This window comes from Furipterus horrens, unplaced genomic scaffold (assembly GCF_987537825.1).
Source record: "Furipterus horrens unplaced genomic scaffold, mFurHor1.1.pri manual_scaffold_1, whole genome shotgun sequence".
In the NCBI taxonomy this organism is placed as follows: domain Eukaryota; kingdom Metazoa; phylum Chordata; class Mammalia; order Chiroptera; family Furipteridae; genus Furipterus; species Furipterus horrens.
The window spans coordinates 173123418-173149470 of NW_028327171.1; the positions used below are offsets into that span (position 1 = coordinate 173123418).

The 26053-nt window shown below is 34.5% G+C and overlaps 1 protein-coding gene across 2 annotated transcripts in view; it reads right to left on the reverse strand.

Moving 5' to 3' along the window:
- SESTD1 (SEC14 and spectrin domain containing 1) overlaps positions 1–26053 on the reverse strand; it is a 99953-nt gene that overhangs the window by 35690 nt on the left and 38210 nt on the right. For both annotated transcript variants that reach the window (XM_090268127.1, XM_090268123.1), the window contains exons 2-5: positions 22260–22339; positions 19150–19258; positions 14484–14574; positions 10692–10805 (exon numbers count right to left, since the gene is read on the reverse strand). In XM_090268127.1, the coding sequence (XP_090124253.1) occupies positions 10692–10805; positions 14484–14574; positions 19150–19258; positions 22260–22314 (369 nt within the window). In that variant the 5' untranslated portion in view covers positions 22315–22339. The remainder of the gene's footprint in view (positions 1–10691; positions 10806–14483; positions 14575–19149; positions 19259–22259; positions 22340–26053) is intronic.

Sequence of the window (26053 nt, forward strand, 5' to 3'; positions counted from 1 at the left end):
TATTTTGAAACATTATGTATATTTAATTCAATGAGCTCATATTCATAAAAAAGAAATAATCACCATTAGAACAGCTTGGGAACAAAGTTCTTTATTGAAAATCAGGAAGTAAAGGGACAAACATTTACCTAACCTTTCATATACAAACTATACCACTGGGTAAACAAACAATAAATAAGGTTAAGTTTCTCATTATAGAAGCATTCTAGCTAGTAAATGAAGAAAGAATAATAGGACTAGAATATCATCATTTAAAATTTTTGACAAAGGCACTGAACATCAATGACTGCTAACATCACAAAAAAGAAAACAACAATTATGACCCTCATGATCAAGGAACATAGCGCTACCAATGAATAGCCTTGGAAAAAGTATGAATTCTGAACCTAATCAACTATCAACTTACAGAAATACAGAAATTTGTGAAGGCAGAAGAATACATTAAACTACACCACAGAGATACCCCCACAATGAAAATGTCCATAGGACAACCTGTTCTCTTCAAGGAAAAAAAAAAAAAAGTAAGAAGAGAGAAAGAGAAATTGAGCTTAAAAAGCTTTAAATACAGAATTTCACAACCAATAATAAGAGAATTACATATTCTTTTCAAGTAATAGTGAAATATTTAAAAACCTGACTGTGTATCAGGCCATAAAGAAAGCCTTGGTACATTTCAAAAGAAAATTGATAACATTCTATCACCACATGACATTAAGCTAGGAGTCAATAATCAATTAAATTAAAAATCATTAATAAAATTTTGAAATCCTAGCCACTTGGAAAGGCATCTCAATTGATCACAATGTATGTACTTTATTTAAATCCTGATACAAGTAAGTAAACCAATGCATGCCTTAATATATACGTGAATATATATAATTTTCAAATCTATTATCCATATATATTTTTATATAACCAAATCCTTTTTATAACATTTACCAAATAATTATAAGTTAAAAATAAACTGGCTCTTAGATATTAAATAATTATTTCATTTAAAGCATGATATTGATATCAGGTTATCGTTTTTAGTCTTTGTTTTAGAGACAAACAATAAAATATTTATTTATAGATAAATTGAAATATCTTCAGTTTCTTTAACTATAATATCTGCAATCTTCCTTGTGGAAAAGGCATAAAGGTCAGGATGAGGCATGACAGATCACTGGTTGATGGCTTTTCGAACTAGGTATAGAGATACAGGGAGCTAATTTATAATATTGTTTACTTTTTGTGTTTGTAATTTTTTATAATAAAAAATATTTAAAAACTAAAATAAATAACTATAAATCTCATTAAAAATAATCTTCCCAGAAAGAAAATACCAGGCCCAAGCAGTTTGTGAGTTTTAAAAATCAAAGAAGTTTCAGAATCCGAAGTCTTTTATTAACTAATCATGTTGTGAGTTTGTGTGTAATGGTGCACAAACCAGTGTCAATTCTGGCTCTGCTCCTTACTAGCCTTCTGAGATCTCTAGCAAGTCCTATAAAGCCTCGGAGTCTCAGTGACCTCCTTTTGTAAAATCAGCACATTTGTCCTGATCTATAAGCTCCTTTGCTTAGCTGCATGGTCTAAGACGGTTCATTAAAAAAAAAAAAAAAAAAAAAAAAAAAATCAAGGAATACATCATTTAAATCTTAAATACATACATATTTTCAGATACAAAGGGAACACCCTCAACTCACTTTAAGACTAAAATAATATAGATACCCAAGGACAATTTGAGAAAAGATCATGATTTACAGATATTTTTGTTAGCCAATATCAAGTGTTAGCAAGGCTGTAGAGTAGCAGAAATTCTCTTTTTTTTTTTCATCCTCACACAAGGATAGTTTTATTTATTTTAGAGAGGAAAGGGGGAGAACAGAAGAGACAGAGAGTAAGACAGACAGACAGACAGACAGACAGACACATTGATTGGTTGCCTCTTGTGTGCATCCCAACTGGAGAACAAACCTGCAGCCTATGACCTGACTGGGGATTGAACTCGCAACCTTTGATGTATTCTCCAGCCAACTGAGTGACCTGGCCAGGGACTAGCAGAAATTCCTATACACTGACAGTGGATATATAAATTAAAATGCCTTTAAAAGAACAATTTGGCATTATCTTGAAATTTTAAACATTTCTGTAACCTATGCCAGGACATTCTGCAAACGAAGAAAATCTTATACACGTTTATCAGGAGACATATACAGAAATGTTTATTAAGCATCATTTATAATGGTGAAAGAATAGAAACAATCCAAATATCCATCAACAGGATAAGTTTATTGTTTTTATTTGCACAATGGAATAATAGTCAGCAGTGAGAATTACTCAACTATATCTGCTGCAAGAATATGCATGAATCTTAGATGATAAGTGAGAAAAAGCAAATCAGTGAAGACTAAAATTATCACACCATTTTTATAAAATCCAAAAAGTAAAACTAAATATATTATTTTAGAATATTATCCCTGAATGATAACTATAGATCTAGATATAAAAGAATAAAAGATAAACACTATTTCCTTCTAAAGTTTTTGTCTAACATTTAAGTTTCTAATACACACACAGAATGAGTACATAACCAGAGGATGGATAAACACAAATAATTTAGGTGGCAAGGGCTAGGGGATGTCAGGGACACAGATTATTTCAAGTTATAGATATTTGGGTTCTTAGGTTTTATTATTAGCTTCATGTATACATATACATTTTTTAAAAAATATGTAGCAAATACCATATTAAAACACTAAAAATAAAAGAATCACGAGGAGAAGGGAACAACTTAGAGGAGAAACAACCGGAGGTGCCAACCTCAGCATGAGGAAAGGGCACCCCTGCTGAGGCAGCAGGCAAGGAGGTGGTGGGGAGAGCAAGAGAAATCTAGAGAGCTGGTAATGACAGGGAGCCTGAGAGTTCATGTGATTCTTTTTTATATCTAAAAAATAAAAGAAATAAGATACAGAACACCAGATTACATTTTTGGTTAGTTTAGTAACAGCAAACTGTATAAAGCCTGTCTATGTTAAATGGCAATTTACATGCTATCTCTAGTATGAGGAGTTTAGAATATTTCACTGTTTTCCTGTTTAAGTAATAATGGGAGCTAATTTAAAATAAACATTGAAGTAAAAGAACAAAATGGTTTTCTTAGTGAAAAACTTTTCACAGAGGGCTTTATTTTATCCCCTAGCTCCAATGCAGCTTCTTTAGATTTAGTTCTTAGAGAGAGACACGAGTTAAACATTAAACAATAAGTGACGTTAAGCCATAGAAACCATTTAATCTGCCACCAACCCCTTTTGGGATCAAGGTAGATACTTCCACACTAAAAGATTAAACACAATCAGATTCCAGGGAGGAGCTTTTCCTTTCTCTAGGACTGTCCAGCAATCTACTGACTAGATACATACTATCAATGAAAGTAAGAGATATGTATTTATTATATGAGGAAATAAACCACTTGCTAAATTGACCATCAATTCATACCTGAAAAGATAACATTTTCAAAGCACTCTCTCCTGAAAAAAAGGACTGAACAAAAAACACAATGAATGTAAAACATAGTAAGTGGTCTTTCTGCTCTTCAATTGTGCTTTATTTGGCACAATATTCTATTTAAAATGCTATAATAATATCTTCAGAAAAATCCCTCTATCATGTCCCTCATAACTTAACTTTTAATGATGTGCTACTGGTTTGTTCAACAATCATACTTTATTGAAAGTTATGTGTTCTAATGCTAGGAATATAAAAATAAATAAAGTTCTACAAAGGAAATCAGCTTTCTGTTTCTGAAATAGTCCAGAGAAAGTTGTGCAACACTTTCATAAAAAGTAGATTGTAAAGTTTTCTGGTTTCTGAAGTCTTTGTTGAAAATACGCTAAATAAATCTACATGTTGTTGCCCCTTGGGTCATAAGAGCTCAGAGGGCAAAGACTTTACTAGAATACAGTAGTCCCTCTCTATATCGCAGTTCACTTATCACGACCTCACTGTATTGCGGGATTTTAAAAAATATATTTATCTATCATGGATTTTTCACTATATCGTTGGGATTTTGCGGTACTGTATATGTATGTTGTTAAAGTTATGTAGGTTTAAAAGTACAGAATATGTTTCAGAACATAAGTAGTGTTTATAAAAGTGTGGGAAAGGTTAATAAGGGACTGGGAACAGTTTATAAGTGTATGGGAAGGGTTTATAAAGCCTTAAAATATATATAAATACTAAAATAAATGTAAGGTTCCTACTTCGCGGTTCACCTATCATGGGGGGGGTCTAGAATGTAATACCCAGATAAGTGAGGGAATACTGTACCCCCAAATGTTTCCACAATTCTTTTCTAGATTAAACAGCATTATATTAGAATTGAAAGGATTCCAGGTTTATGCCCTACATCTGCCACAAATTCACTGATCTTAACAGAAGTCAGCCTAAAGGAATTCACTCCTGGCTTATTTCCCCAATCTGCCAAAGAAGGTAGATACATTAAATTAACAATGATATTTCTTAAAGCTCTGAGAGGACATAATTCTGATGAGTTGTCATTTCATACGTTTAGTTTGTGCCCTTCTCTCTAATATATGAGCTGTCTTGCCCAGTGAAGAATACTTGTCATTTTTCACCCACTTTGGTTAATCTCACTCAACATACACACCCCTTTCTACATTTTGTAGTTCCTGAATACATAAAATCATTGGTAACAGACTTCAAGTTTAATAAGCCAAAGGGAAAATCTGCACTTACTCAGTAAAATGTGAAAAAAAGTTTCTTTACATCTATTTCTCTTAAAAGCTTTTCTTCCTAAAATTAACTTAAATGTAAATAGTACAGATTCACTTTCTTTTATGACATAAAATATATTTGAGTACTACAAAAGAAAGAACAAAAGATCACTTTGCCAAGTCCTTTCAAAGGAAACAAACACCATGAAATTGTTTTAATAGTAAGTACTACATAAATTTTATTTTTCCTTTATTTTCTTTATGTTAGAGAGGTTAAGACAAACGACTAAACCATGATATTTTATTAAATAGCACAAACCACTGTTCAACAAGTTTGAAAAGATACTTACCACATTGTATTTAATCAAAATATTTGTTAAGGTTTTCTTTAATCTGGAATCAAACTTATAGAAAAGACTTAAAACTTGTTTCTCCTATACTCCCACTCTTCCATCTGTCACTAGAGCACATATCCGTTTCTAATAAAATACAGTATTCCTAAAGAACTGAACCTCTTACTGTCCAGGCACTCAGATGTTTTACTTTTAATTTTTCTTATGCTAAAAATGTGTTTGCAAAATTTGGAATTAAAATATGTCTTTACATGCTTAGTACATATTTATGTGTGTTTATGTGTTTGCTTGTATCTGTTTGTTGGAAATATTTTTCTAAGGGAAAATAACTTTCTGCAAAAATTGGAAAGAAGAATAGATAGAGGAACATGAAGGTAGTCTGGTCCTGGATCTAACATTACTATGGCCTCAGAAAAAAGAACAGGATCAGATGCAGTAATTAAAAGAGATACGAGAACAAAACATTGTAGAATGGTGGCTCGTTATCATTACCAGTAAATAACACTTTTACATTCATGAATGACAATAAAGAATGAGAAGATGGAGATCCTTTTGACTATGAGTCTCCCAATCTAAAGAAAAGACTCCTGCCAGGACTACTTCAAATTTATCATCTCCTCAGATAGACTAGAGACCTATTCAGCAAAATCTATCAAAACCACAAGGTAAAGTGCTACTCTATAACAGAAAGCACCTGAATATCTCAATTGCTGAAAAGGAAACTGAACAGGTAGGCAGCTCTTCTGGTGACAGGAAGGATACCTGAAGAAACATTTAGGTGAGCAATGAGAGAAGAATATTCAATGGCGAATGAAAAACATTAAGAGAAATTGACAGAAGAACTTCATTGAGAAGAAAAAAAGTTAGGAAGGATGATGGACAAGAAAATGTGAAATCATGTAGGAACAGGGCATTAAAGTAATGATGGGGTGTTTGATGAATATGTGGACAGCTGGTAATAAACCTCTATTATTGATTAATTCTATAAGGTAAAACACACTATTGCTTACATGAACACCAGTACTCATAACAAAGTTATACTTTCAACAGATCCCAAATAACACGAAGGAAAATAATTTTTAATTAAACAAGCATCTATGTTAAATTTAACTTTATATATAGTTCTAAGTATCATTTAATGGCTGGTGCTAAACTGCCCCTTAAAGTTGGATACATTTGGTGGTATATCAGCAAGCATTTGAAATTACTCTCATCTCATTAAGACCTTAGACTTTTAATAAGTGCCTAGTGCTTATTTACTTAGGAAAATATTCTGGCTGGATCTCTTCAATGCCTAACAGAAAATATGTTGACATATGAAGCTTTAATGCTTGAGTTTTAAAATATCAATCTATGATATCAAATCAAGACAGGTAGGCATTCTCTTCTATTTTATCTTCCAAGACCGAAGGACTTACATCCCAATTAATTCATAAACCATGAGATCCAACTGGGCATAGCAATTCTGAGCAGATGCCTATGGTTAAGCAGGACCCAACAGGCTCCTCACAATAGGGATCTTCTCCCTTATTCAGTGTTCTGAACCACTGGCTCCTTCCTGTTCACTCTGCACTCACTATGCATTCTCCTGGAGCAGTGTTTCCTGCCTGCCCCTGGAGGGAACAGCTGTCCTCCCTGACTGTCTGAAGTATTCACTCACCAGGGCAACACTCAGGCCTCCTGTCTTCAGCTTTTACTTTCTTTCCTGGGATGCATTTCCCATTCAATTACCAGGGTAACACCTTTCTTAATGTGACACAGCAGCCCTGGCTGCCTTCCCTTACATGCCAGCATATACCCTTTTACTATGTCCACATCACAGTCAAGTCAGCAATGACAAAAGCTGCAACATCAAAGTGAAAAACAAAACATCTGGCTTGTGCTTAGCACATAAAAAGGTGGAAAAAGCATTGCTCCAACCTTTACAAGACCAATAAAATAGTGCAAGTAATCTGAAATATCACACGTTTTCTTGAATTCATCCAAGTTAAATTCACAGGAAAATCAATTAACCTGAAATCTAAGGAAAGACCTGTGCCTTCAAGGACAGATGGAGCTGGAGCACTTGTTTACCTGGGAAAAATGCCAGACACGATACAAGTCAGGAAAGAATTCAGCTAACATTTTTAATGAATTGCTGAAGGCCAAATGTGGGCTAGTGTCAAAGTTACAGATGCCCTGGGAGATTCAGACACAACAAAAACTCAAACTCACTTGCAGGCTCTTCTCCACAGACTTCCCAGGGACTCCAGAGAAAGAGTATAGGCCTGAGGGAAGGAGGAAGCAGCTACTACAGGAAAGGCATGAAGCTAGTGCACAGCCTAGATGCTGCAACTCCATGGCTCCAAGAGCACAAAAACCTTTAGGAACTGAGGTAAAGATGGCAAACTGTGATGACCTTAACGCACAAGTAAAGCCCCAGTGAAGCTGTAGGAACGGAAAAGAAGACCCCTCTATCCCAGTGTGGGCAGGAATACAGGTATATTATGAGCCAAATTACCGAAGGCCTCCTGACGCTGGGGAAAGGGCAGCATCACTAGGAGGGCCCAACCCCTGGACTCAGCATCACAGAACCTGCTAAGGTTGAGGCTTAATCAGAACAGCAGAGAATAGCCCTCCAGTAACAGCAGTCTGCTGCTGAGCGCGAGTCAGCAGTGCAATGAGAGACCTCTGAGGTGCACAGATGCAAAGGAAAAACCAAGAGCTGAGAGTGGAACACTAACAAGGTGGGGCAAGTGTAGTTTTGCAGTTGTTCCTATGGAAAATAATTAATAAATAATAATATAAGAATAAACTCTGTGTTTCACGGACTCACAACTATAAACCTATGTTTGCCCCTCCCTATTTTATAAAAACAAACCCCTCGAAAACCAGCCCACATCTTCAACACAAGTAACTAGAGGAATTTGAAGCCTCTGGTGCGCTGAGGAAAACAAGAGCAACAAAAAAAGCCAAAGCCAAGTCAACTCCTGACTAGAGTAGCCAACCACCAACCCTTCCCCTGCCCCACTAAAGGCCTTGCAGAAGACAAGACCGGCCCCTGTGCAGGCACAAATATGATTGACTTCATCTCTACTGTCCTAAACACAACAAAAAAATAACAAGATACACAAAAAGCAAGAAAGGAAACAACCCACTATTAAGAAACAAAGCAAACAACATAACCAGAATAAGACAGACCCAGATATCAGAAATATCAGGTAAGGAGTTTAAGATTATCAAAATATATGCTAAAGGTTCTCATAGAAAAGCTGCACGACAGATGAGGAATTTCAGCAGAGACAGAAACTACAAGAAAGAATCGAATAGGAATTTTAGAAAACAAACACATGGGAACAGAGATGGCGTGAATTTATGTTTCAACAAACTCAACACAGCCAAGGAAAGAGTGAACTTGAAAATGGATTAATAGATAATACCCAAAATAAACACGCGCACACAGAAAAAATGAAACGCAATGCCAATCTGAATATTATGGACCTTCTTGACAGTTACAGGTCACTCCACCCACAACAGCAAAACACACATTCTTGTCACATGCACAAAGAAATCAAGTAGACCATATACTGAGTCAAAAAACAAACTTTAGAAAATGAACAATAACCAAAGTCATGAAATATATATTATCAGATAATAACTTGATACAACTATTAACTCAAATGTATTATAGATCTAAATGTAAAATCTAAAAATGTAAGAGAAATCTTTGTGACCTTAGGTTAGGCAAAATATTCTGTTATGACACAAAAAGCCTTATTCATAAGAAATTTTTTATGGCTAGACTTCATCAAAGTTAAAAACGTTTTGAAAAATGCTGTTAAGATATTGAAAGGCAAACAGACTGAGATACAATATTTCCAAATTACATATCTTATCAAAGACTTTATCTAAATACATAAAGAACTCTCAAATTTTAATAGCAAGGAAGCAAAGACCTTATTTTTTTTTAATGGGCAAAAAGTTGAAGAGACACCACCAACGAAGTTACACGGATGGCAATAAACACTTGAAAATGTACTCACATCATTAGTCATTAAAGAATGCAAGTTAAAACCAAAATGATACACCTCTGCACACTCACTAGAATAACTGTAATTTCAACAACAAAAGAAACCTGACAATATCAACAAGAATAGGAATTTCATACTTCGCTTATGGGAATGCAAAATTATATAGCCACTTTGAAATTCCACTTTGGAAGTGTTTTATCAAGTTAAACATATACTTACCACACGGCCCAGCAATCCCATTCCTAGGTATTTTACCCCTCAAAGTAAAAACTTCACAGAAAAGCTTATACACAAATGTTTACAGTGACTTTATTTGTAATCACTAAAAACTGAACACAACTCAAAATGTCCCTCACCTAGGGAATGGATAAAGAAACTGTGGTACTCGCACACAATGGAATACTTAACTCAGTAATAAGAGTGAACTACCAATACATGCAACAACATGGATGAATCTCAAATGCAAATGCATGTTTTTAAAAAAAAGCCAGATTAAACACGCTATATACTGAATCATTCCACTTACGTGACATCCTAGAAAAGGCAAAACTATAGGAACAGAAGACAGATCATGGTTGTCAGGGGCTAGAAATGGGAGAAGAAATTAACTACCAAGGAGCATGATGGAATTTCTGGCATATTTCCTGACTTCGTGATTGCGATGGTGATTATACAGCTCTTTGTGTTTGTCAGAACTCTCAGAAGTGTACAATAAAATGGATGAACTTTATTGCACGTAAAGTATAGCTTAACTTTTTTAAAGAAAAAATCATTCATTTTTAAGACATTTCATGCTATCTCATTTAATAATTAAGCAGGCTTTCTTGAATCTTTCTAAGACCTTAGTGACCTTTCCTCCAGATCAAAAATACATTGACATCGACTTTATTGAAAATAAAAATGACATAGTATAGCAAGGTCCAAAACGAGTCTTAACTGTCTGAGTCTTATATGCATCCCTAGGCTCTATATTCTATGGGCTAAGGATTGGACTTTGTATCCTGCAATGCTGACACATTTTATTTAACCAATGTGAAGTGAATACCTATAAACTCCTACTGGGAAGTTGGGATTAACAGTTCACAGGTTGTGGAAGGGAAAATATGAAGATTTGTTTAAATTTGTATTCCACCTTAGGACTTCCTTCTGATCTACAATACGATGCAAGGAAAGTGAGAGAGAGAAACGTCAGTAGGAAAGAATAGATAATGGTGTTCATGTATCAAAACCAAACCAGATACTGAAAAATAATTGACATATCACATGAAGTATGCTCTTCAATCACAAAATGTCTAGGATTTCCCAGTATTACTTAAATGTCCTCGTGACAATGCAATAGAATTTTTTTGACTAAAAAGTTTCTACTTATTCAAAGGTGTTAACAAAGAGTGATATAAATGAAAACAAGAAAGCAACTGTGGTCTTTGACAAAGAACCGTAATTTATTCAAGTATCTGAATGCTGACTATATACTTACTATTCATTGCTTAGGCACTGATTAAGCATTACTGAAGCACTGCTTAGTATACAACTCTGACCAAACAAAACAATGCTAGCAAAATGCTATTTTTAAAGATATAGCACACTTCTGTTTTTTTAAAGAGTATATTTACCTCAAAGCCAAGTCTATCCTTTTCTTTCCAAAAACAAAAATGTGTTACTTTCTTATCCCAGAATTCATCTGGCTTCACCACACAAACAAGGGACACCTCAGCTGGAACAACATTCTATAAAATACAGAAAAATAATTACAAGTTATACATGTAAAAGGAATAGTTTAATAAAGTTACAAATTACTAGATATTCATGACTAGGTTATTTAAGAGACCTGTGAAAAAGAACTAAAATAATAAAGAGGAAGAAATACTCCAAATTTCAAAACATATATGGCAATAAAGAAATACCTGAAAGACAGGCTGATTCAGAAAAATTTACAAGTAAATAGCAATATACACAGTACCTGTGATTACTTTTGTGTTTTACTGACTCTCTCAAACAGGAATATGTATAGATTAAACTGAAAGGCAACTTTTAGTTGAAAAATTATTAAATCTATAATATGAAAATTTTTTCTAACCCAATTATCTTTGAAAAATTCTTCAAGTAAATGTAAAATCAATTTTCTCACAAAATAAGTTTCTTATCAGCCATTATACAAGGAAGCCAAAATTCTGCATGATTATTAACTTGAAGAAGAGGACAAAGCTAATCTTTGACAAATACAATTTCATATTTACTAGATATGGCTATTCATATTACCTAAAAATGGGAGGTAACATTTAGCAAGTTAATAAATATTCCATGTATATTTTATCAGCAAGCACCTCTAAAAAATATCTGAAATCTGCCCATTTCTACCACCTACATTGCTAATATCCCAAACTAGTCAGCCTTTGAAATATCCTGTTAACAGGCCGCCCTGCTTCATGTTTTCTCGTGCCCAGAATGAAATTCAAGCCTCTTACCCAGGCCTAGAAGGCCCTGCAAGCTCAAGGCCACAATGACTTTCAGACCTCACCCCACCCCATCCCATCTGAGCTCACCTCTCTTCCACAGCTACACTGACCTTGCTGCTCTCTGAATGCAACAAGGCTGTTTGCACCTCAGGACTCTTCCCTTAATGTTTCCCCTGTCTGGAAGGTTCTTTGCCCGATAGCAGGAATGCTCCTTCAGTTCACTTAGACTTCTACTCAAATATTCCCTCTTTAGAAACCTTCCCTGATCACTCTATCTAAAGTAGCACCATCTGACTCAGGCTCCTTTTATCACTGCATTTTTCTTCCTAGTATTTGCCACCATCCGATGTTTCATGATCTAGTAATTTGCCTAACTGCTTACTGTCCAACTCTTCCAGTAGAACATAAGCTTCTTAATGGCAGGTACTGTATTTATGTCACTCCTATGCGCCTGGCATATAGGAGACAACATATATTTGTTAATAAATGAATTCACATTAACAAGTAGATATCATCCTCCCAATTTTATGGAAGAAAAATTGAGCTGTAGAGAATTAAAGTAACTTGACCAAAATGAGAGTTAAGTGATGACACTTAGAATAACCAGACCTGTTTGACTCTGAAGTTCTACCACACCGTTTCAAATGTTCTAGACCAGGGGTCAGTAAATTCTTTCTGAAGGTCTAAATGTTTTAGGCTTTGCAGGCTTTACAATCTCTGTTGCATCTATTTCTCTTCTGCCCTTACAGTGTGAAAGAAGCCATAAGCAATATGTAAGCAGATGAGTGTGGTGGAGTTCCAATAAAACTTTATTTGCAAACTCTAGGGACTAACCACTCTTCTAGACAATAAATGGTATAACTGAATAACAATACCTAATTATATAATTATAATATTTTTATTAATTAGGGAAAATCATTAGACCTTCCTATTTAAACATGTCATTGGGCACATCATAAATCTCATGTATTCTGCAATGACTGGGCTATGATTAAATAAAAGAAATTCAAAATAATATCAAAACTTTTATCAGAGGGACTGGAAAGTTTAAGGTAGATTAAGGTTCATTCATATACTGAGTTGTGAAAGATTATTATTTCAAAATCATTATATATTAAATCTGTAAGAAACAAGAGAAACCAAGCCACCCATCTGAGAGAATATTAGTTACAGGCAGAGCCAGCATGAAGTTCTGGGCTCCCAAATCACTGGTACCAGTACTCTGTGAAATAAAAGCACTGTATAACTTTGTACGTAGAAACTGTTTAACAGTAAACAACAGACCACTCTAATTCCTAAAAATGTTAACTATTAAAAAATCCAAAAGTTGCTAAAATACCTATCAGAAAAGAAATCACAAGAGGGGATTAAATCATCCATTGACTGTTCTTCAAAACTGCCACTGATCAAAGTTCAGTTCAAACAGCAAGTCCCAGCTTGTCTGTGACACAGCTGAATGACAGGATGAAAGGAAGAACACAGGTCATCATTAATTGATCTCACCTAATAGTTATTTTAACAATTTTTACAGAAAAGAGTTAATCTTCAGGGTCTGGAATATAAAAATGCTGGGATCATATTTGACAGAATAAGTTATTATGGGACACTAATCTGTACTCTGATAAAAACTGATCCTCGCTCTGGAGGCTATGTCTTTTTCAGCCAAAGGAGTGATTCTAAAGATGAAGGTTAGGCCAAACAGTTAAGAATGAGGTAATGGGTGGATAATATGGGGACCATCTCAGATACATCACCTGGTAAATATAAACGTAGCAAAGGATAAAGCTAAGAGGAAGCTAATTCTTGGCTCTTTCCCATATTCACTACAAGAACCTCACTAAGTTATTTAAAATCCTTGAGACTCAGTTCATTTTTGAAGATAATACAACTTGCTTCCCAAGGCTGTAAAGATAAGATTAAATGAGATCATTTATATAGCAAGCTTAGTACAGTACTTGAACCCTATTAAGCACAAAATTAAAAAATAAATTACCAGGTCCCATTCCTTGAGTCTCTCTTCCTAATTATCCCAAATAAAACATACAATATTCAGTCATTCTCCTTAATTAAAAATTTTAATTACATTCCTTCCCACAAAATCCTGAAGTAGCTACCAATTATTTCCCAATTCATTTTAAATTCCTGATCCTTCTTTCAGAGTCAGTGTTGTTTACCGAACTGGATGTTCACTATCCCATGTAACTGCCAACTTTTATTTCCCCGAGACTGGTCTGCCATCAACTCCCTTCAGTGTATTTGCTTCATTTTTGAGCTATCACTAAGTCAGTATCCCTGCCAGGAATGGTCTTTCCACTTTATTTCATCTAAATTAAACAATCTCTTTTGTTTCACTCACTTAATTTTTACCTTAATTGCAGCTGTTTATTAAATGCTCATTTGTGAGCTGCTAGGGTCCCTGAAGACACAGCTGTTAAGTAAAGTTCTTCTGGATTAGAAATAAATAAGACCATCCTGAATCCTGGTGCTTTGTGGAGGAAAGGGAACAGAAGGAAGACTTATCAAAACCACCTGAGAAACTTTTTCAGCCCTGACTTATCCAGCCCTACTCCCTTCCTCTAGTATAAGAATGGGGAACAGTGGGGATAATGCAGATATTACAGTCTGAAAAAGATCCCAGGTAAGTCTGATAACGTCTGCCCTCATTTTTAGCCTCACTGGGCTACTTGCTTAAATTACTTAAACATGATGTTATTTCTAATCATTTACAAACTTTTAGAATAGGGTTGAAATTTTTTTTACTACTCAAAGTCAAACCTACAGGAATTGAATTTAATATATCAACCCAATAATGAGCTGTGCATTTCAGAGCTCAGTCACTGCTGAGAAAGAATCTTGGGCACAGTCCTATAAATGAAATGCATTTGCCATTATCACCTTATTTATTGTTCTAAAATAAAACCATTTCCTGATAATCAAAAATAAAATTACCTGTAGCATTAAGACTACTGTTTTCACCACATTCCACTGTGATTTTCTGCCATCCACAATCACGGTAAATCCTCTAGCCTTACACTTTTCACTGAAATGAAACAAAACTACAAAACATTAAAATAAGCTTCATATTTTATTCTTCATAATCTTAAATAAAGTTCACATCTTAATTGTATATGGAGCAGCATTAATCTCACTTGGTTTGGTTTACATTGGCAATACAGAGTATCCTTTCTGTTTTCTCAAGCAAGTTATTCTTCTCATTTCAGGATATATTGAGAATTTATAAGCTAATCTGGCAAGAAAATTAGTTTAAAAGCAAAGAAAGTTAACTTTCTTAAAAAGAGAAGATATTAATGCAACATTCAAATAGTCTCACTGGTCTCTCCACTTCTTGATCTAAAAAATGGAATTATAGGGAGGTAGGTAACTAACGAATGCCAAGCACTCATGTACTTCTTGTCTCTTCTTCCTGTCAGAAGTAAAAGGTTTGTAAAGTGATGGTGTGAAACAGGTAAGAAATAAACTAATCTGTTACCAGACCATTGGAAATGGACTTCTTTGTGTTCTTTTGGAGAAATGTAATGAGATGAGGTAACATTTGGTGTTCATAATAATTCAAAGCTTGAATACAACATCTTTTACCCACTTCTGCTCTCACTTTAGTACTCTCAGTCACTTAACCAGCAAAATATTATCTTGTGTGTGGGAAAATGTGTTATTGCTATATTATATTCAATTATTCAAGCACTTACTAACAATTCCCAGAGGCCTAACCTAATAAAATCTAATTATATGAAAAAACCCCATACTAAAGACCAAAACCACATAGCTTTATTATTATTATCATTGTTTTACTTATAAAATCAACTTGATGCAGGGATCTCAATTGTTCTCCTTCCAATACAGTGGAAGAAAACTACAGTTTTGCTTAGCAGAGCTAGGATTTGGTAGTGAAACCTCTCCCCACTCAAAGTTCGCCCAGTTGTGTACATTATACACAAGGTAAACTGCAGACCCTTTCCTAAGATTTAAATCCTACAGCCTAGGGGATTTTACTAATCCTCCCTTAGTTCCTCTAAGAATTCACATTAGCCTCAAGAGGGTTCTAAACAGCAAGATCACAAGTATGAGGATACTGCTAAAGATTTATAAGAACAGGTGCCCCTATAGGCAAGGACAGAAACAGAGGTTTAAAAAAGAAAGAAGTACTCAAGAGGTGAGACAAATTGAATCATATGTCTATATAATAAACCTGCACACTAATGTTCATAGCAGCTTAATTCAAAATAGCTAAAAATAGAAACAACCCAAATATCCAACTGATAAAATAGAAAACAAAATGTGGTAATCCATACAATGAAATATTATTCAACCATCAAAAGGAATTAAATATTGATACATACTATAGCATAGATAAACTATGAAACTATTATGATAAGTGAAAAGCCAGACACAAAAGCCCACATAGGATGTGGTTCCATTTAAATAAAGTGTCCAGAAGGGGCAGATCCATATGGACAGAAAGCAGATAAGTGGCTTCCAAAGGCTAGAAGGAGGGAAATAAGGGGAAGTGACTGCTAAAGGGTATAGAGTTTCTTTTTGGGCTGATGAAAATGTTCTGGAATTAAACAGCGATGGTCATACAGCCTTGTGAATATACTGGGAACTGCTGAATTGTACTGTTAAAGGGTATGTGAATTTTATGGTATCTGAATTATAGTTCAATCATTATGTATCTCAGATATTGATGGGTTCTATTTTTGGATTTTGCATTACAAAATATAGGACCCATTAAGCATTGCTTGGGGGGGGGTGGCAATTGAGGCAATCTAATGATCATTTCTGGATTAGCAACAATACATAAAGACTTGCCGGGGGAAGCAAATCTGACATCTAATGGCTGATTGTGGGACTGGGTAAGGAGACAATTCCTGGAGTTCCCCATCAAAAAGACATCTAGGAAGCCCACTATGACTTAGGGAGGACAAAAGCTCAAGACAGATCAGCTAGATAGGGTAGCTGGCTGTTGAATGGTCTTCAGAGAAGTTGCGCCAAGTCAGGGACTTCCAATGCACTGTGGGAATTCGCAAGAGGGAGAGCTAAGGCACAGAGCTCCCTGGTAGAGGGCATTTCCTGGTTGGGACTAGGGCCAGGAGAAGCATGCCACTCCCATAATTTAGTATTTTGTCACTGGCATCTGCATCTCAGATACAGGTTACACAACCATTTTGTTAAAGAAGTTTTACACAATGCATTTATATTTCAAAGCACACTCTAAATTAATCTGTATATTAAGACAAAGAAAGTAATGAAGCTTGCAAATACCATCTGCAGTGACCTTAAGGGCACGAAATTCTCCAAATTTATCTTTTAGGGTACTTAAGAAAACCCTTAATCGTAATTTTCTCACATTTTACTAAAATAGATAATTAAAATTCGCACAAAGAGTATTAGAAAATTCCAAGACCAAGTGATATCTCAACTACTTGAAAGGGATAGTTGGTTTTGTGTTTATTTTTACTTCATTTCTACAAGTGGAGTATTTTTAACAATGCAATTTAGAAACATGTTATGTCCTTTATAAAGAGCATGTAAGAAGAGCTGAAGTGCTATATTAATAAATTCCTATACTACCATTAACATGTTTATAATTATATTTTAAGAACAATAACCAAAAGAGTCTATTAAAACCCTGCCTCCCTGTTCCTACTCTATTAAGAGCCTTTCAAAGGTAAGACGACTGAACTGAACAGAGAGACTCCTTAACAAGCTCACTAACTGACTAGTTGCCAATGTATTTCCTGGGTTCAGTATTTCGTAGTTCACTAATTTCTCTGATTAAAACGAAGGGTTCCTTTCTCTTCCATTCATAGAGCTCTGCTTATACTTACATAATGGCACTAATTTCACTTATGCTGTTATTATAATTTTTGTTTACAATTTATCTTCATTAGTTAACATGCTCCCCAAAAGCAAGAATATTATCTTACTGATATCTTGGCAGCCTCTACCACAGTGCTTTAAATACAGAGGGCCTTTAAAAATGTTACATGATTCAAACGAATCACTCCTCATTTAGAAAGCAACAACAGCTTTCCTTTTCATCCTAAATGAAGCTCTTAGCATGGCCTACAAGGTCCTCTATGATTCCGACTCCAGCCTCCATCTAATTGCTTTCCCAGAACTCCGTCCCTCTCTCAAACTGCTCCAGCCACACTAGCCTCCTACTGATCGCACAACATGCTGAGCATACTCCTGCCTCCGGGCCTTTGCACCTAGCTGTTCCCTGTGTCTTAAATGCTCTTTCTTAATGCTCTTTTTCATTTTTTTTAAAAAGATTTTATTTATTTATTTTTTAGAGAGAGGAAAAGGGAGGGAGAAGAAAAGAGAAACACTGATGGGCCCTTACACACGTCCCAACAGGGAAGGGCCCGTGACCCAGGCATGTGCCCTGACTGGGAATCAAAACGGCAATCCTTTGCTTTGGGAAACAACACCCAACCTAGCCACACTAGTCAAGGCTGTTTATGCTCTTTCATCAGATACTGTAGGGTCTTTTCCTCACTTCAATCACATCTGGCAGTATTATCATTTGTAAAACAGTGATTCACACACCCTTCCCAACCCATACCCTCTCTTAACTCTTGTTTTCATAGTACTCATGAACATCCAAAATAATGTGTATTTATTTGTAATATTTATTTGACCATTAAGAAATAAGACTAGATCTGCTTTGTTCACCCATTTCCTCAGCACCTAGAACAATGAGGATCTCACTGTCGGATCTCAGGTATTTACTGAGTGACTGAAAACTTATGACCTTAATGTCTGTGTAATTTTGGCAAGTCATTACACCTCTGTGTTCTGATGTTTCTTCTGTAACATAAATGAGTTTTTCTATAACTAGGAAGAACCTATTTAAAATCCAAAAAATGGGTAGGTAACATCTGTACATATCGGATCTCTACAGAATCAAGAAATAATCTGGAGACATTTTTCAAAATTCTTATGCCTGGAAGTCTACCCCAGAGATTCTGATCCAATTGCTTTTGGGGAGGCCTCATCAGACTTCAGCCCAAAAATATTATAATATGGGAGAGGAAGTTGGGGAGGAAACTTTTTGTTTTTGTTGTTATAGTGAGAGATAGGCTAAAGCAAATAGAAAAGTTTAAGTTTCGTCTTCACCCAATAAATATAAAAATTAAAAATCTAAGGACCTTTGGATTAAAATAGAAACATTTTTGCATTTTTTAAAATAAATGTTTTAAATTCCTAATAGCCTTTACTCAATATATTAAAACCTACAGATGTATTTATATCTGTATAGTGAAATAGCTAACTAAATGAAAGATACTTTCTACTCAACACATTTCTCAAAGTTTTCTCAATGCACGAGAAATAAATACTCAATCCTCATATTCCTTATAAATTGACAGTACATACATGTTGGAAATTTGGATATTATTCAGTGCATAAAGAACATAAAATGAGTAGTTTATCTGCTGTAGTATCATAAATTATTGATTCTAGTGTTTTTAATTATAATTTCACTGTTAATAAAAGCAGATAAGATAGGAAAGTATGCTTTAGCAATAGCAGGAATCATTAGTAGGTAAATGGAGGCATACTGAGATTTAAGAAAAGACACCTTTAGAGTCACCTTGGAATGCTGAGTAGGTAGTCTAAGGTGACACTCAGCTCATCCATATTTGTTTGTTCCAAGCATAATGGAATTGTCAGAATGAGGCCACTTCGCCTGTCCTTTCCTCCTATTAAAGAAAAAAATATAAATTGAACACGTAATAGATATTAAAGCCCTAAACAAATAATATATATTGGGATCCAATGTTACTAAAACAATTACAAGTTTAGACATCAGTAAAAAAAACTATCTCAACTTTTTCTTTTATATACTGTAAATGTTTATAGTATTTTAGCAAAATTATATAAAATTTAGAAAAAATAAGAGGATAAAATTCACCCATGAAATCTTCCTTTTAAACATAGCAATTATCATTTTGTTTAATTTTCTTCTATGTAGTCTGCTTCTTAATATAACCAATGTATAACACCTACTGTGTGCCTAGCACAACAAGCATCCATAAGTAAAATTAAATAAATTTCCAATCAACCTAAGAAAACCTTTAAGCCATAAAAAATAGTATGATATACGATAGTTTATTTGCTAGGCTGTGTTATATAAAATATATGAAGTATCCCCTCACTTACCGCAGGTATTACATTCTAGACACCCCTCGCGAAGTAGGAATCTTACATTTATTCTACACTCTTAAACCCATGTAACTTTAACAACATACGTATACAGTACGGCAAAATCCCGTGATATAGCGAAAAATACGTGATAAATAATAATATTTTTAAAAATCCCGTGATACAGTGAGGTCATGATAAGTGAACCGTGATATAGAGAGGGACTACTGTATACAATATTATAAAAAGGGATTAAGAAAATTATAAGAGCTGTGATAAATGTGGAATGTTTCCAACAAAATTTAAGACTTAGAAAATGATTAGAATTTATAAACCAAGTCCAAAGAGCTTTCTGTAACAAGGAATGACAAAGAAAGGTCAGCTAGGCATTCTTTGTTCAAGAAGCAATAAAGAGAAAGCCCTGGCCAGTTGAGAAGGGTATATGGGACCTGGGTATAGAAGCCTGAAAGCCAAGCAGTGGAACATATATTTCATGTATGTTCAACTCCTCTTCAATTTTCCAGAAGCATTAAAATGTAACTAATACTTTTATAAACACATAGCTTGCTTGAAAGTACCCGACATGACTGACTTTTCCCACTGAAGCCCATCTTCTGCCCCAGATTACACTTGTGGCAATTTTAGAAGCCTAAAAACCAGCAGATACTAAAGGAAACAATTCTATATGATCTAAAAGGTGTGAAGTAAAAAAAAAAAAAAAAAAAGACTATGACTCCTATAAGGAACATGAATGCAATTCACAATGTACCAACCACATAAGATCTTCTTATATCAGGTTAACCATATAACTACTGGTGTCCAAACACTTTATTTAACCTCAATAAATGACAATTTCAAACGGTGCAACTTAACAGATAATCAATAGTGACTTTCAATTGCATGTATTTTCTGTTTTGAATATGTTTTGTTTCTTAAAAACTTCATTGCTCCCATAGTTTTCAAACTCTATCCCCTGAATGATTTTGTTGGTTTGAAAAGTTTTTCTCTATTATTAAAAAAGTTTGAAAATTAAGTATTAATTTAATGGATAAAATAATTAATGGTCAGTAAAGAAAGTCAAGAGGGGGTGAGCTAAGAGATGTTTCATTTGTTTCTCTAAAAGTGCTAAGCTTTATCCCTGCATTAAACCAAATCCAAAAAAAAAGTTATATCTGGAATGTAGCGTTCTGCCCCACTGTGGAATTGTCTTCAGAGGACAGGTCTAACATTCAGAATTATGTTTAACCTCATGTCCTCAACTTTCACTAACAGACAATAAAATAATCATTGGTATAAACATAAAAGATGGTAGAAGACAAGAGGAAAAAGACTTTCAAAACAGGTAAGGTCAACAGAGTCGAATGCTGCACAGAGACAAGTGTCATAAGGAAGCAAAAATGTCAGTGATAAAGATTATGAAAGAATAATAATATCCACTCTTGGCAACAGTGCGGGCAAACAGGCATTTTGAAACAACAGGGTTAGAGGGCACTCTGACAAAACCTAATACAAATTTAAATGTAAATTTTCTTTAACACACCCACTTATAGAAATGCATACTACTGAACTTGTACAAAGTGCACAAACTATGAATAGAAATGTTTCCTGCAACACCATTCATATCAGAAAAGAATGGAGAAAATATAAGCATCAACTGGTAAAGGAAGAAGTTTCTTTATAAAAAGGAAATACATGTTAAATAAGGAAACAATAATACTAGTGGACAATATCTTATTTGTCCTTTATACTACATTAGAAAAACATGCCAATTTACAGAAAGATACAACATGCTTTGAAAAAATAAAACATTAGCAGCCTAAATATCAACAAAATTCTGATAGGATCTGAAGAGAGTAAGAACGAAAAATCGAGATAATATCCAAATACCCCCAAACAGGTGCGCCACAGTTCCTATTTTACTCTAAAGCATGTGTTAATTTTCTCAGTGCTCCAAAATTCCAGAAAATCACCACACCCCACCTACCACGCCACTGCTCTCATACTGATAAAGTATCTTGTGACTTCTGATTCTTCTCAGCTGATACAGACTTTGGGGTAATAAATGAAGGTAAAATCAAGCCTGTATAACCAAGTTCAAACAGTAAAAAGTGAAAACCGTGTAACTGATCTTTCATAACTCTTCCAGCACACTGAAACTTTCTCATAGAAAGATGGAAAACAAAAGGTAGGATGCAGAGTATCATAAAAACTAATTACTTTATATTTCAGAAACAATTATTTAGATGTTCTTTAGTCAATTATTCTTAAACTGTGTCAATTATTTCATCTTCATATAAGAAATGAAACATCATGACACCTCCCCTGTAGAAGTCATTTTAACCAAATTACGGAACAGAGTAAAAACTGGCCAGCCAAGAAACCACCGTGACAAGTTGGCTCCCACAGCTCCATTCTGATTGAAAGATGCCTCCGAAAGACCTCTGAAACAAAACCTTCAAAGAAAAATGAAGTGCATTTATGTTCAACATATCCAAAGAAAGAAGAGGATTTAAACAAGTTTAAACCTCAAACACTTTCAATTTTCAGAACAAAACATACCTGAAAGGAAGGCTAGTTTTTTCTTCAGAATGGGCAGTATTACCGAGGCCTCCATTTTACTCCAGTGAACTTCCACACTTCTGAAAACACAGAAAAAAATCCCACATATTAAGGGAAAAAAATGTAGTCAATATTTGTCAGATAATGACTAAATAAACAAGACTACTTAAACAAATATATTATTTTACAGCTTTTGTGTAAACAATTTTTAAAAAATGACCACTATTTGCACCTGTATACAAAGAACACACTGTCAAACTAAATATAATATAGTCTTATCAAATTTTATCCTTGAATACTTGTTTGCAATTTATTCATTCATTTTCATCTACAGCAGCCCGGGCTAACATAAAATTAGTAGGAAGTACAGGAGAAAAGCTCATATTTTATATTAATCTAAAACCAGTAACACTTCATGTTTCCAGATCAGTATCTTGACAATGAAGAGTTTGAAATCCATCTCTACAAGAACCAGACAGCTCTGACTCACAGCTACGGTCCCTTCTCCTGTGATATGAAAGGTTTATAATGATGATGATAATAATAATGACTGTGAAATTTAACATTTTTTATGTGTTTACTACAAGGCATGCATTATCCTAAGTGATTTATTTGTATTAACTTATTAAACCTCACATTTCTATAAGGTAAGTACTATTATTATCCCCATTTTACAGAAGAGTTAATTGGAACTTAGAGAGGCTAAATGGGGAAGTTGGGATTCACATCCAAGCAATCTTGGTTCTAGTAACAACATTCTCACATCACACTATCAGCTTACCAATAAAACAGCTCAGAAAATATCCAGTGACACTTTGACTAACTGAACAAGATGGAGCTCTAGACTATATGCAAAATTAAAATACGTAGAGAATACATATATGCATGTGCCTCTGCCTTGATTCATTCTAAGGCACCAGCACTTCTGCCCACCATTTCTTTTGTATCATCAAGGCAAATGTCAACACAGTACAAAGGGCAAACAAAGCCTAAAAATTACTATGAAAGTAGTTTTACTTCACAGACCCAAGAAAACTATAAACAAGAGAACTGCTGATCTAGGCTGACAATGGAATTTCAACTTTGAGGCAGTAATGCAGACATAGGAACAAGTTAGTCATAGAAACAGAATTAACTGGCTTCCTTAACCAGACTTTTCCTATGGCATGAGCACAGACAGATTTTCAACTGCCTTTGATTCCTTATTTTCTGAGCCTATTTTTCCATCTTTCTCATCAATCCTGTGAGTTATACAACATCCTTTCAATAAGTTCCCTTTTCTTCTTAAGTTAGCAAGAGTTGGGTTCTCTTTTAGTCAATAGAGAGATTTGATTAGTATAGGAAACAAAACTGCAATTTAGAGTTTAGTAGATCATGTCTGCAGTTATTTTAATATTTCTTTAAAAAAAATCTGTTGCCATTTATTCTGGATGAAAATCTGCATCAATAAATACACTGAGGTTTTAAGCCTTGCCACATAAAATCCAATTAACCAGCACCTAGGAAAAAAGAACACATGGAATTCCTGAGCCCACAAAGCATAAGAAATGACACCGTGCCCTGACCAGTGTGGCTAAGTTGGCTGGGTATTGCCCTACAAGGCTGACGGTCACACACGAGTTAGACTCCCCATCAGGGCACATGCCTGGGTTGTTGGTTGAAGCACGTATGGGGGGCAATCAATCAATGCTTCTCTCTCACATTGATGCTTCTTTCCCTCTTTCTCCCTCCCTGGCCCTCTCTAAAAATAAACAAAATCTTAAAAATAAAAATAAAAAATAAATAACAGCTGCAGGCGACCCTTGGAGTCTGTTAATTAAGCTTTGCAAATCAGGTTATTGATTTTTATGCCAGCAAGTGCCAAAATTTTTGCCATTGTGTTCTCCATATACTTAGAGCAAAAAGGAGGTGTTTTCAGTCTTCAGTCTAGCTTTACTGTGGCAAATTACAATATTCAAAAAAATCCTGGAAAATTATGATATCCAGAAAATATTTTACATTTTATTTCTGCTTCCTGAGAGACAGACACCTTATGCAAACTTTTCGTTACTTTACAGAACCACTTCAGGATGGCAAAATAATATAGTTTTTTTTAATCCAACAGCTTGTTAAAAGACATCCTGAAGGTGATGAAAAAGTGATTTCAAATAATGAGAAACAATAGGTTTTGGGGTGTGTAAGCCAAGATCAAATGAACTGATAAAATGTGAAAGAGTCAAGACATGAAAGCTATAATGTTTACTCTTCATATCTCCCTTCCCTTCTACAGTCTCCTTTCTAACAATCTCTTTCACTGTTGTTATAAAAGAGATGGTAATGAAAAATAATGATTACTGCACCACTAGTTCCAATTACCTTTAGTTTTTCAAATGTTTAGCATAGTCATAAAGAAATAAAAATAAAAATAAATTTGCCTGTCTCTGGTCATCTTATATATCTCATAGTAATTAAAATAAGGTACAAAACACATAACACACACACAAAAAAAGAATTAAGAATTCTTACAAAATATAACCTTCCACTACCATCACCACCATAAAAGGTTAACATGTTCTTCTCCAATGGGACAGATACAGGTCATTATTTTTTACAAGAAGTCTGTTAAACCTTAAATATATTTCAGAGGCCTGTAGTCCCAAACAAGAAATAAAGCCAATGGCAGACATTTATCTGATATGAATTAATGAACAGTGACAAGGAAAATATATTTTTAAAAAACTTGCCAAATAAAGCAGACTAAGAAATAGAAAAATTAAAAATTTCACAACATGCTTAACAAAAACATGTCATAATTCATATATGGTCATTTAAAATGACTTATTTTAAATCACAATTTATTGACTATAAAAGGCAGTAAGCCAGAATTTATAGCAGATGAGGTGCCTTAGAGACTGGTGAATATAAAGAAAACTGCAATCATACTACCTGTTACCTTCAACCAAAAACAAGATACATCAAAGTAAATATCTTTTCTAGTATAAAGTGAAACCTTCCTAAAACAGAGCCCTTTTATAGTTAGAGAAAATGAATTCTCAGAACCAGAACTATAAGGAGACTAAGTTTTAGCTGGTATTTGTATCCATTTTCTTTGAACACCTTCCCAAGATCTTGCAAAATTAAAAAGAGGAAAACTGGGCAACCAAGTAGTTAAATTGGTATCTGTCTTGCCAAGAGCAGAGACCAAGTCTTATTTATCTTTGTATTCATTCACTTATTCATTCACTCATTTAACAAATCTATAATAAGCACCTACTAGATCAAGGGAAGGTTAGGTACAGACATATCCGGCATTGAAAAATCTGATAAATGGATAAATGAATGAGCAAATGAACAAACACATGAAACAAAAAGCAAAACACTTACCCTAGGAATCCTAACATTATCTCAACTATCTGGATGTCATCACCTTGTGGTGTAATCATAGGATCACATATGCATGATTTTCCTTAAGAGTAGCTCCTCCCAGCTTCTTTCTACTGGGCCAGCCTCCCACAGATCCAGCAGCTACATAAACTGTTGGATGCTGGAGAAAAGTGGGTCCAAAGGTTGGTGATAAGATGGACATCAGTGGGTGCTATCAATGGGCAGTCAGTAGAGGGCAGCAGAGGATATGCTGAACAGCAGAGGATGTATTGAAGAGCTACAGGAAACAAGGAACTGTAGGCCTTTTAATCAAGATTGGACAAATTACAATTCATAAGAGACTGTAATTGATGATATGAGTGGGTACACTGGAACTCCTCTTTCAGCAAGTATAAATCAACCAGTTTATTTGGAAAATTTAGTTAGATTCT